This window comes from Episyrphus balteatus, chromosome 3 (genome assembly GCF_945859705.1).
Source record: "Episyrphus balteatus chromosome 3, idEpiBalt1.1, whole genome shotgun sequence".
Taxonomy (NCBI): Eukaryota; Metazoa; Arthropoda; class Insecta; order Diptera; family Syrphidae; genus Episyrphus; species Episyrphus balteatus.
The window spans coordinates 6,965,536-6,977,568 of NC_079136.1; the positions used below are offsets into that span (position 1 = coordinate 6,965,536).

Genomic DNA, 12,033 nt, shown 5'->3' on the forward strand with positions numbered 1-12,033 from the left:
GATAAATAGTACGCTTCTGAAGCAAAACGAAAATTTTTCTAAGTCTCCAAAGTAAAAAAACTTTTGCTGCAAGAAAAATTGCCTGGACAAATATATCGGAGTGACAAACGATTGAAAAATCACCATATATTCTAGCCTTAGAGGATATAATATATGGAGTGCTTGTGCTGTTAGTTCCGTGAAGCTTTTATAGAGGGCTCTAGTTTCTTTAAGTTTTTCGATGAGTGCATGCCTCCATTTTATTTTCATTTGATGGCTGTCATCAACAAGCGTGTTTATTTACAGCTGCGGAACCGGAATCACACTGAAAAACGAAGGCAGCGACCCCTATCCATGCATATGGCGTTACAATGTATTAGGTATAGGAACAAGCACTCCATATATTATATCCTCTAAGATTCTAGCACAGGTAAGAAATTCGTTACCTAATCTGCGTACTGTGCTATGAAAAGCAAAATTTTGTGCTGGTTTTATATGAGAATTTTCGTTTCGCATCTAGAGTAGGCTTTAGTTTTTTTTAAATGTTCGTCAATTATTAAGTTCCAGCTTCTGTTTGTCAGGTTGCTACACCAGGTAAAATGTTTTCGAATAAAGAACAACATATGGAAGAGTAAAGAACCCAGATAAGTTTCTAAGGACATGTTAAAAGTTGTGTTAAAGATAATACAATTTCAAAATCATTTAAAATAAAATTAAAATGTTAAAAAACAGCTCCCCTGATTTTAATTTAAAAAATATTTTTCATCTGTCCCGGGTTTCGCTTCCAGAAATATGGTCACCGTACCAATATCAGAAAGCAGAATTATGTGTTGTTTTTGTTTAACGAGTATAATATGATCCAGATCCACATAAAAATGGTCCCTATGTGTCAAATGTGTCAAAATTTTCTATGGATTTGACATTTCGCTCACCACATTTTTCGTTTTATCAGGTTTACCCAGAGTTTTTCACTATCGCATGAATGAACACTTCCAATCAATGCCAAAAATAAAGTGGGTCGGGCATAATTCAGTCTGTCTGTCCATCTGTAATTACCTCGAGCTACTAAACGAATGGAGCGATTTTCTTCAAACTTGGTAGTTCACAGTTTTGAGTGATTCCCTAAGAGGACAAATTGAAATTTTTGTTTAGGACCAAAACTAACGGTACCTGCCCAACAAACAATTTCCCTTCTATAAAGCTTTACAGGATCTACATTACCACCTGTAAAGCTTTATAGAAGCAAATTTGTTAGTCGGGAGTCATATAACGGAAATAGAAAAATTAATTTATTTCAAAAACGGCTTTAACGATTTTGATTAAAATTTTTTTGCTTAGTGTTACACATAAGAATCTTCTTTTGAAATAAAACAAATATTTTTTGTAGGGTTATTAACGGTACCTGCCATATAAAACGGTTTTTTTTTTAATTTATGAATTTCTCGTATACAACAAAGCAGATTTCATCCTAAATTTTTATACCAAAACGTTAAAATAAACGTTATATTATAAAAAATACATACAATTTTCAAAAAAACATTTTTGAAATTTTTTAATTAAAGAAATTTTTTTTTATTCAATTTTTATGAAAACGGATTGATGAATTTTATTGAAACTTCGTTTTTATGTATTAAATAATATTTTCTTTAAAATACATGCCAATTTTTTTTTTGGAAAATGTTGAAAAACTTTTAAGTACCTATAAAAAATTATTTATTTTTTTTTTAAACGACGCTAACGATTTTCGATTTTGTTTTTTCTAAAAACACTCTTTTATTCAAGAAATCTGTAAAAGATCATTTAAAACGGTATTTAACTACCTATTATACAAACTAATATTGTTCAACAAAAAGGTTAAACATTACAGTTACTTTTACCATAAGATCAAGTACGTGCGAATTCTGTTAAACATTATGCCATTAAAAGGAAGTTTGCTTTCCTTTAGGCCGTGTGCGAATTGCGTTAAAATGTTGGTTAAAATATGACGTTTGGTTAAAATTTGACACTAGCATGGTGAATAAAATGGGTTAAAATTTACCCAGCTGCGGAGCAGGGTAAAATTTGACACTAGTGGTTAAAATTTGACGTTTCTCAAGATAGAAAGATCAAGATAGATTTGAAATTATTTTTGTTATAATGCGTTGATATTTTAAGAAATGTTAAGAGTATTAATACAAAGTACTTCCTCAAATTAATATTCATCTTGAAATAATAATTTGAAATAATTGTTTGTTTGTTTTTTATTTTTTATATTTCTATTTTGTTGGCAGCTGGAGAACTACGAATTAGTGTTAGAAGACTGAATCAGTGCCGGATTAGCCTCAAGGCAAACTAGGCAGCTGCCTAGGGGCCCCACTTCAGCTAAGGGCCCCTCGCCCTGACTACGAACAAACAAAGTTTCTTGGCGTTGTACCTTCAATAAAAAACAGCTTTACATTTGTATTTGCAATAAAAATAAGAAAATAGAACAACAAAAAAAGAAGAACAAAAATCGTTTCCAAATCATCAAAACATTGTATAAGTATATATAATATTTATAAGTATATTATTAGTGGAAAAACTATTTCTAAATAATAATAAAAAAAAACCCCAAATTTTTTCAGATTTGTATTTTGACGCTAGATGGCGCCCCAAGAGGGTTAAAGTTTTTTCTCATTTGAAATAGGTATAAGTTGACTTATAAGGCCATTTTTTTTATATATAGCCAAAATTTAAAATTTTTTGATGAGGTTTCTACTCTATATTAAACACCCTTTTCAAAAAGGTATAAACCATTTTTCTAAGACTAGGGGTTTGGTCAGGACATGTATGTCTTTTTTGGGTCTATTAAACTAAGCTTGTTTTATTAAAACAAGGAGTAGCAAGAAAAATAAAATAAAATCCAAAAAAGACATGCATGGCCTGACTAAACCCCTAGTCCTAGAAAAATGGCTTATACCTTTTTGAAAAGGGTATTTAATATAGAATAGAAACCTCATCAAAAAGTTTTAAATTTAGGCTATATATATAAAAAAATGGCCTAATAAGTCAACATATACCTATTTCAAACTTTAACCCTCTTGGGGCGCCATCTAGCGTCAAAATAAAAATCTGAAAAAATTAGGAGACTTTTTTTTTATTATTTAGAAACAGTTTGTCCACTTAGGACCATGATTCAAAAATAACGAAAGCCCTAATATATATGAAGGTGTGTATGTCGTTATAATGCAGCAGTGCCAGATTGAGGGATTTTTCTCGTTTTTTTTTCGGGATTTTTGATAAGAGAAAAAGGGAAAATCAACCCAGAACAGCTCAAAATCACGTCCAAAAGTTCTTTTTAAAACATTTAAAATCAAAATTCAATGAAAAAAATACCTTCTTATATGGATATAAGCGTTATTCTTTCCATGTTTAAACATGAAATCTCTTCTTACAAAAAAAAAAAATATTGCTAGTCTATTCGAAAATAAATAGAGAAAATACAGGGGCCCCACTTTGTAATTCAATTCTACAAAAAAATGTGTTCGAATTTTCAAAAACTCCCAGTCATGTCAAATCCTTTATTGGGTTTTATTAGCAAGATTTAGATTGGTAATATTTATTTTAGATATGAAATTCAAGTAGGAAGTGCAATTGAAATTAACATTGGCAAAGAAGCCTGTACAAAATTCATGGAATATTATTCCGACGACATCGAACCAGAGTTTAGTAACGAGATGTTGCAATCTAGTCGAGTCAAATTAGACATAAAATTTGTAAAATCTCGGAATCAAGGGAAAGTCGATGCATCTGAAAAACGAGTATAGGGCTGCATTATAAAAGGGTCAAATAAGAAAGTTAAAAAAAAAAATTTCACCGCTCTCGATTACAACAGTTTTTATGGACCGTTTACTGTCATTCCGTATGCAAGCGTCAATCGGAATTGCTGCCTCATTTTAGATTTTGATCAAACTTTGTAGGGATGTTCTCTAGGACTGTAAGGAAGCAAATCCATGATTATTTAATTTTAAGTTGCGTGGTTTCCCCGCTACCCGCATTCGAACTTTTTCAGAAGGTCATTTTTATATTATTATAGCTTTGCGTCTACTAAAGATATCTTTTTGTTTGAAACGCCATTTTAAAGCTTAAGAGTAGTAATTTTTGAATATATATTAAAAAATTACGTAATAATTATCCCTGAATTAAAAATAATTTTTGAAAAACTGGTAATTTTGCTGATTTTTCATGGTTTTTGACTGGCTCCAGAACCTTGGCTATTATATGTAGGAAGCTTATACTTACCAAATATTAAATATAGATATTTTTCAACAAAATAAATCTAAAATGAACTCGATGGCTGTACTCCTTATGTAAAAATTTTAAGTTCAAAGTATTGAGTATTTTAAAAAAGCTAATTTTTATACTGTCATTTTCTACGATTTGACTAAACGAAGAAATGTGAAACTTACAGTGTGTTAAGCTAAGAGTACGAAATAAATATACTATTAATTTCATGCTTCTATCTTAAGTCAAACATAGTGCAATCATAGCCTTAAATAGGGGTTTTTTTGGCTTTTTAGCATTTTTGCGAATTTTCAAACAAGCGGTACACTAAGAAGATATGAAAATAACACAATTTTATTTAGAGGACTTAAAGTTAAAAGTTTCAACTTAACACACTGTTAGTTTCATGTTTCTATCTTTAGTCAAATCGTAAAAAATCATAGTATAAAAAAATATTTTTTCAAAAAACTCAAAACTTTGAACTTAAAATTTTTGCATAAGGAGTACAGCCATCGAGTTCATTTTAGATTTATTTTGTTGAAAAATATCTATATTTAATATTTGGTAAGTATAAGCTTCCTACATATAATAGCCATGGTTCTGGAGCCAGTCAAAAACCATGAAAAATCAGCAAAATTACCAGTTTTTCAAAAATTATTTTTAATTCAGGGATAATTATTACGTAATTTTTTAATATATATTCAAAAATTACTACTCTTAAGCTTTAAAATGGCGTTTCAAACAAAAAGATATCTTTAGTAGACGCAAAGCTATAATAATATAAAAATGACCTTCTGAAAAAGTTCGAATGCGGGTAGCGGGGAAACCACGCAACTTAAAATTAAATAATCATGGATTTGCTTCCTTACAGTCCTAGAGAACATCCCTACAAAGTTTGATCAAAATCTAAAATGAGGCAGCAATTCCGATTGACGCTTGCATACGGAATGACAGTAAACGGTCCATAAAAACTGTTGTAATCGAGAGCGGTGAAATTTTTTTTTTAACTTTCTTATTTGACCCTTTTATAATGCAGCCCTATACTCGTTTTTCAGATGCATCGACTTTCCCTGGATTCCGAGGTATAAAGCTAATTTGACTCCACTAATCAGAGGATACGTCAGAAAAATCTTAGATTTCGCATGCTTTTAAGTAACTCAAATTGATATCGGATAAAATGGTCCAATAACATTCCCAAATGTTATGGTAGCTTTAAAAATGTCCAGAAGTTTGATGATTTCTAACGCGACTGGGGAACATCATTTTTCAAAACTAAAAATTTTAAAAATTGTCTGCGTTCTTCAATCTTGCAAAAGCGATTAAATTCATTAGCAATAATGGCGACAGAAAATAATGCCGATGTTCGGGATAAGGCCAATTTTCAAGAAATAGTTGTTTTCTAAGATGTATCAAAAGTTTTAGTTAACATTTATAAAATGGCATGATATGACACCAGATTATAGCCGATTAGTCCTCAGGTAGTTACCTTCACAAATTTCTAACCTAATTTAAAAAGAGCTTATGGTATTGAAAAACCATCGAAAAAGGGCCCGAGAATTGCATTGCCTAGGGGCCCATGACATGGTTAATTCGGCACTGGACTGAATTAATAAATTTCTTTTTGATCATAATGAAATGGGAATTTATCGATAAAATAAAAATAAATTGCACGACTGGGGTCGCACGTACTTGCTCTTAGAGTTCAAGTTGCTTAAATTTTAAAGACTTTTTATATAGAAATTTGGAAAATCTAAATATATGGGAAAGAAAAAAAAAGGAAATTCGTTTTTTAAAAAAATAATATAAAAAACCAAGTATGCAGTTTTGACTGATATACTAACATGCATTTTTAGAAAAAAAAATTTCAAAATCGTTAGAGCCGTTTTTTAAAAAACTAATTTTTTATAAATAATTTCTTGGAAAAAAAGTTTTAAAATAAAATTGGTATGCCATTTTGTAGAAATCACTGATCAACATCTAAACACAAAATTTCAAAAAAATTTAATGTCCCGTTTTCGAAAATTGGATTTTTCAAAAAAAAATTTTCAAAATTTTTTTAAAAATCCAAAAAGTATTTTTTTCAAAATTTTGCTTTTAACTTATATTTAAATTATATAAATTCTTCATTACAAAAAGTTTCGTTGAAATAGAATAAGCACTTTCGGAGATAATCGGATTTAAAAAAAACTGTTCTATGGCAGGTACCGTTAATAATGATTTTCAAAAAAAAAAATTTTCATTAGAAGATAGACCTTGTCCAAAAAAATTAATTCCAAAAACCCCTCTGGAGAGTCGCCAAATAACGCTACACACCAAGTTTGACATTAATCGGTCCATCCGTTTAGGCTGTAGCTCCTTATACAGACAGACAGACAGACTGACAGACTGACAGACTGACAGACTGACAGACTGACAGACTGACAGACTGACAGACTGACAGACTGACAGACTGACAGACTGACAGACTGACAGACTGACAGACAGACAGACAGACAGACAGACAGACAGACAGACGGACTTCCGGGACCCACTTTTTTGGCATTCTCTACCATCGTAATGTTATGGAAAAATGTTATCTCAACTTTTTTTTTTTGTACGAATACATAACTTGATATATAGTACCTATATCGCAAGTAAAAAAGTATGTGAAATTGAGAATTTCTTACATTTTCATACTAGAACATTTAACTTGATATATTTTCAACTGGGTTTTGTTAAAAAAAAATAGTTAATTGAACATAAGAAAAACCATTTTTGAGGGTAATTTTGTTTTATCTTGAGGGAATTTTATTCAAAGTAGTACCAAGAAAAAAGTCCCATTTAATACATTTTAACCCAATTCGCACAGGAAAAAAAAAATTTGATCCCTTTTTTAACCAAACATCAAATTTTAATCGTGGTAGAAATTTTAACCAACATTTTAACGCAATTCGCACACGGCCTAAAAAAACAAATTAATTAAAAACTTATGCTATGATTTATAAAAACTGTTTAACTTTAAACAACTGCTTAAATTTGGAAAACGTGTTCAAAAACCATCTTTGTAGTTGTCTTATAGCTGTCAAATTTGTGTCTAAATATAGATTGTCTTAAATTTAAATAGTTTGATATTTATTTTTATTAAAAAAAAAGCATATTTCCCACAATTTGAAAAAAGATAAGCAGTGTTTTAAGTAGACAAAAATCTAATAAATATGCCTGATAATAATTTTCTTCTCCAACCTACTGTAATCCACAGCGCCATCTATTTCCAAGCACTCAAAACTATAAAACTCACCTCTAAACAAACTTACCTCGACTCAATTTGACATTTCTCACCCCAAAAATTTGTTGTTGTCCTTTTGTCACATTCTCATTTTCATTTCTCCATGTTGGTACCACACCCATAGATAGAGAAGAAAATGGTAAAAAAAGGAAAATTGAAAAAAAACAACACCAACCTGCCACTGAAAATTGTTGTATTATTTTTGTGTTGGCATTCGCATTCGAGTTTATTGGAATATGGCGTTAAGGTCAGAATACGAGGTAAGTGTTCTTCTTTATTTTTAATATAAAATTAAATTCTATTTAATATATTTTATATAATAATTATTATTAATAACTAAAGTGCAATTTATAATTAAGTGATTTCATAAAATATTTATGTGTTATTTTTAAGTAAATTCAAAAGAAATGAAGAAAAAGAAAAAAACTTTTCTCTCAAATTACACTATTCTATTCAAACGGCGACGCCCTTTCGTTCGTTCGTTTCCAAAAGCTGCTGTTATAAGTTCATCTCCGATAATGAACAAAAAACAACAGTTAATTAAACATTTTTTACTGCATTGCAGGTTGCTTTTAGTTTATTGCTGATTTCAGCGTAAAAAAATCAACCACAAAATAATGTCAATGTTCCCAAAGAAATCCGATTTCAAATCCAAATTCCTTTGCTTAAAAGAAAAAAAAAAAGTCATTCGTCGGAAAAATCGAAGTTCCTAGTGAAACCGATTTTCCATCGATTTTTCCCCACTGACACTCTTCGTCGTCGTCTTCGTCGACTTTTGTCAGAAAGGAGGTGTTTTTTTTTTCTTCGTGTTCTTTGGCACAAGTTAGTGCTCATGATCAATAAACCAGAAGAGATTTTGGTTCTTCTTCTTTTTTCCAACAATTTTGATTCTATTTTTTTTTTTTTTGTAAATAAGCAAAAAGGTATTGTTACCTGCTGCCTTACTTACAAAATTCTTATATCAGAGCCACCCTCACCCTTCGTCGGCATTTTCATGTTTTTTTTTCCCCTGGGTTTAATTGTTTATGTGATTTTTTTGTAGTCTTGTAATTAGTGACAAGCATTATTTTCAGTCCACAAGGACATGACACATGGAAGTTGTCACCCCTTTTCCATGTAAAAGTGTTCTTAGAAGTAGAACACTTGAATGTGTCATTAAGAATCAATCAATGCAGACTCTTTTTCGTCCTCTTAATGGATTCAATAAGTTTCCTTTTCTTTCATTTTTGTAATGAAAAATTAATTACATTTTAACTGATTTTTGTCGTAATTTTTTGTTGAATTACATCCCCGACGATATAAAAGTATTGATTTCAAAAATTTTGTATTGACAGCGCCTTTTTCTTGCTGAGTTCTTACGTAACTTTGAATTTGAGTCCCGGTTTTTCATCGTGTGAACTCTTGTCAAAGTTATTGATTTAAATGAATTTTTTGAAAGAAGAAGAAGAAAATTCTTATTAGACTATATCATTCAATAAGAATATTCTAGTTTTTTCAAATTCTAGTTTTTGTACCTTGTTTCTGTCCAGAATCTGCATTTGAATTTGCTCCTTTTCTTGTTTTCTTCTTTTTTTATATTATTATTTTGTTGTGCTGCAATAATTCTTTTGAAAGTGCTGATTGATGGTAGGATTGATTAGTAGAATATAATTCTTTAGAATAGAGCACAGAGGCAGGTCAGCAGAAGGTATAGTAGATAGGTAATAAATATGCAGGTATTAGGTAGGTACTTGGCTTGCCTCTAGCAGCAGCTGCTGCTACTGCCACACGCTATCATTCAAGCTGCGCCAATTAAATTACAACCGGTTTTTATTTTGTATTTTTCTCTAAGCCCTTTTCTATTCTAACTCGATGTACTTTCATGTTTATGTTGATAGTATAGTTTGTACAGTACCTACCTATTTTTCTGTTATTTATTTATGGTAGTTCTCTTCGTACTTTTGTATTAGATAGTTACTGTTATGGTACATGTTTTGTATAAAGCTTCAAGGTGGTGTAGGAAATCCGAGTTACATAGATTCTTTTTGCATATGTGTAAGTTTTGTTTTCTATTCATATTTCACTTGAATATTAACTCCTTAATCTTCGATAAGATCTTTCAAATCAAGTGATTTATTGATTTAATTTAGATAGTTACTAGTTTTTGTATGTACTAAATAAAATTTCTTTATCTAAATCTTTAACAATAATATTAATTGGTTTCAGTTAAAGATCTTGGGTCTTAACTGATCACTGATTACCGTGTTGTATTTAATCAAATCTTATAGGCTTTTAAATAAACAAACAGCAAACCCCATAAGCGGTTCATTAGTAATACTTGGAAGAGTTATGATCCTCTCGCCATCAAGATCAAGCTGCAGTTTGAAAGCTTAGAAAAGGGATGCTTTAAATACTCGAAATTATGCTTAAATCCACTCCAAAATGAAATACATATTAAAAAAAAAAAGAATATAATTGAGATATACATATGTACAGTGGTGGAAAAATAATTAGAAACACATTCTTTCTTTTCAAAATGTATGTATGTTCTTAATATAAATAAAAAATATTAGAAACATTTTTAACAGAGACATTTGAAGAGCTCGATATTTTATTAAGGATCTCCTTTTTATTGCACCTCCTTTTTTTCAGAAATAAGGGGTTGGTCTGTCAGGAATTGTTAAGGACGTTTTATTTTTTTTTTTTTTCTTCGGAATATGTGGCATTTTTCGAGGACTGCAACCACATAAACCAACTTATAGAAATCAGTCCTTTTTATTAATTGTACGTTTAATTAATTCACCAAGGTTTGCAAATGTAAATGCTAAAAATCAAAAACAGGATAATTCTTAATAATTTTTCCTCAGTGTTTCTAATTATATTTCCACACAAAATTGGACTATATCTTAGATTTTTTGCAATATTTTTCTTTTGTTGGATAAATTCTAAAATTTTTTTCCTAAAATGTTACTCATGTTTGCTAAAAATTTGTTAAATATTTTGTATTTATAGTAAGAAAAAAAATAACATTTTGTAAACAAAGGAGAACGTTTCTAATTATTTTGCCACCACTGTATGTATGGTCCATTTTTTTTTTTTTTTTTTTTGGGAAATCTGACTTAAATTATAAATTATTTAAAGAATAGAATTATTTAAGTAATGTTTATGATTGGGTTCATTTTATAGGGAAATATTGATCGAAAACCTCTAATATCAGTGTTAGAAATATTTTCTTAGCTCCACTTAGCTTCCTTTGGCACAAAATCGGGACTAAAAGACGCCAAACGCAATTTGATTAAGTTCACTTAGGGCCAGTTGTACTTATTTAATCCGTGGTTCAGCAACTTTTATCTTCTGAATTCGGTGGTAAAATTGATTTTTAGAATGATTCTAGGTTCATATATATGTAGGTTGAAATAGCTAAATCCATCCTTGAACCAAAGTTGATCCACTGCTAATCCGCCGAAATCGGCGAGTTAAATTCCTGATCCGAGGCTGAACCACGTTTGTACAACTGGCCCTTAAATGAACTGAATAAACAGTTATGCAATTTAGTTTTTGAGAATATGAGAATAAAAACTTCAGAACTCTATTTTTAGAGGGTTTAGTCAAGTAAAACCCAAAAATCGTTGCATAAGATTAAGATGTCATCTCTCTGTTCGATGGGATATCCGCTACAATCAGTTTGGTATTGCCTTTTTGCTATCACTTTTTTGAGAAACTGTCTTTTAATGAATATAAGGTGGAACATAAAATCCAACATATTTAGTGGATTGTTTCTAGGACTTACGTAAGAAATCAAAAGAATTGGTGATTTTCAATTTCTAAGTCATCTAAGAAATGAATGCATCTTTCGTTATAACATTTCTTATAAAATTAAACATTCCAAGAAATCAATTTCACTTAGGCGAAACAAGTGAAATTGAGTATAATTCAATTCGCACTTCTTTTGTATGAGTGAAGTTAAACGCCAGAACACAATAGATGAAGCTTGAAGCTTTAAAAAACGCTTGAAGCAGAAGCTGTCATTTAAAACACACAAAAGACGTCCACAATAGTGAAGCGCCTCACAAGTATAGCTGGCAGAAATAAATAAAAAAAAAGAAAAAAAAAATGCCTAATTTATTGTTCTCTAAGGGCCATTTGCTGAAACGAAACGAAAAAGTTTTATGTAGAACATAAACTCTTATTCATTTCTTTTTTATTTGCGTAAACTGTCACATAAGGTTTTATGTAGAACATAAATCTTTAAGTTTCGTTTGAGCAAACGGCTCTAAATGTGGAAATGAGTTGGTAGTTTTGAAATAAATCAAAAATTTTTCATTTAAAATAATTTTATATCAGATTTTTGTTCAACTTGATCTCTCCACTCTGCATATAAACTATAAAAATGTAAAAAATCTGCGCAGCATGAAGTCAAAAGTTGAAGTTCACTCAACTTGTGGTCAGCTTCGGCTTCAGCTTCGGCTTCAACTTGGCATTGTAGTGCTATGTATTGGTTTCGTACTTTTCAACTTTGACAGTATCACAAGCTTCAGCTTCACCATTGTGTTCAGCCAGTAAGTCAC

General features: G+C 30.3%; 1 protein-coding gene across 4 annotated transcripts in view; it reads left to right on the forward strand.

The window, feature by feature from the left end:
- Positions 1-7,629: 7,629 nt before the first annotated feature.
- LOC129916382 (sodium/potassium-transporting ATPase subunit alpha) overlaps positions 7,630-12,033 on the forward strand; it is a 67,274-nt gene continuing 62,870 nt past the window's right edge. For 3 of the 4 annotated variants that reach the window (XM_055996278.1, XM_055996280.1, XM_055996279.1), the window contains exon 1: positions 7,644-7,746. In XM_055996278.1, the coding sequence (XP_055852253.1) occupies positions 7,723-7,746 (24 nt within the window). In that variant the 5' untranslated portion in view covers positions 7,644-7,722. Of the gene's footprint in view, positions 7,747-12,033 lie in introns of all 4 variants that reach the window. The other variant, XM_055996284.1, reaches the window with a different exon arrangement.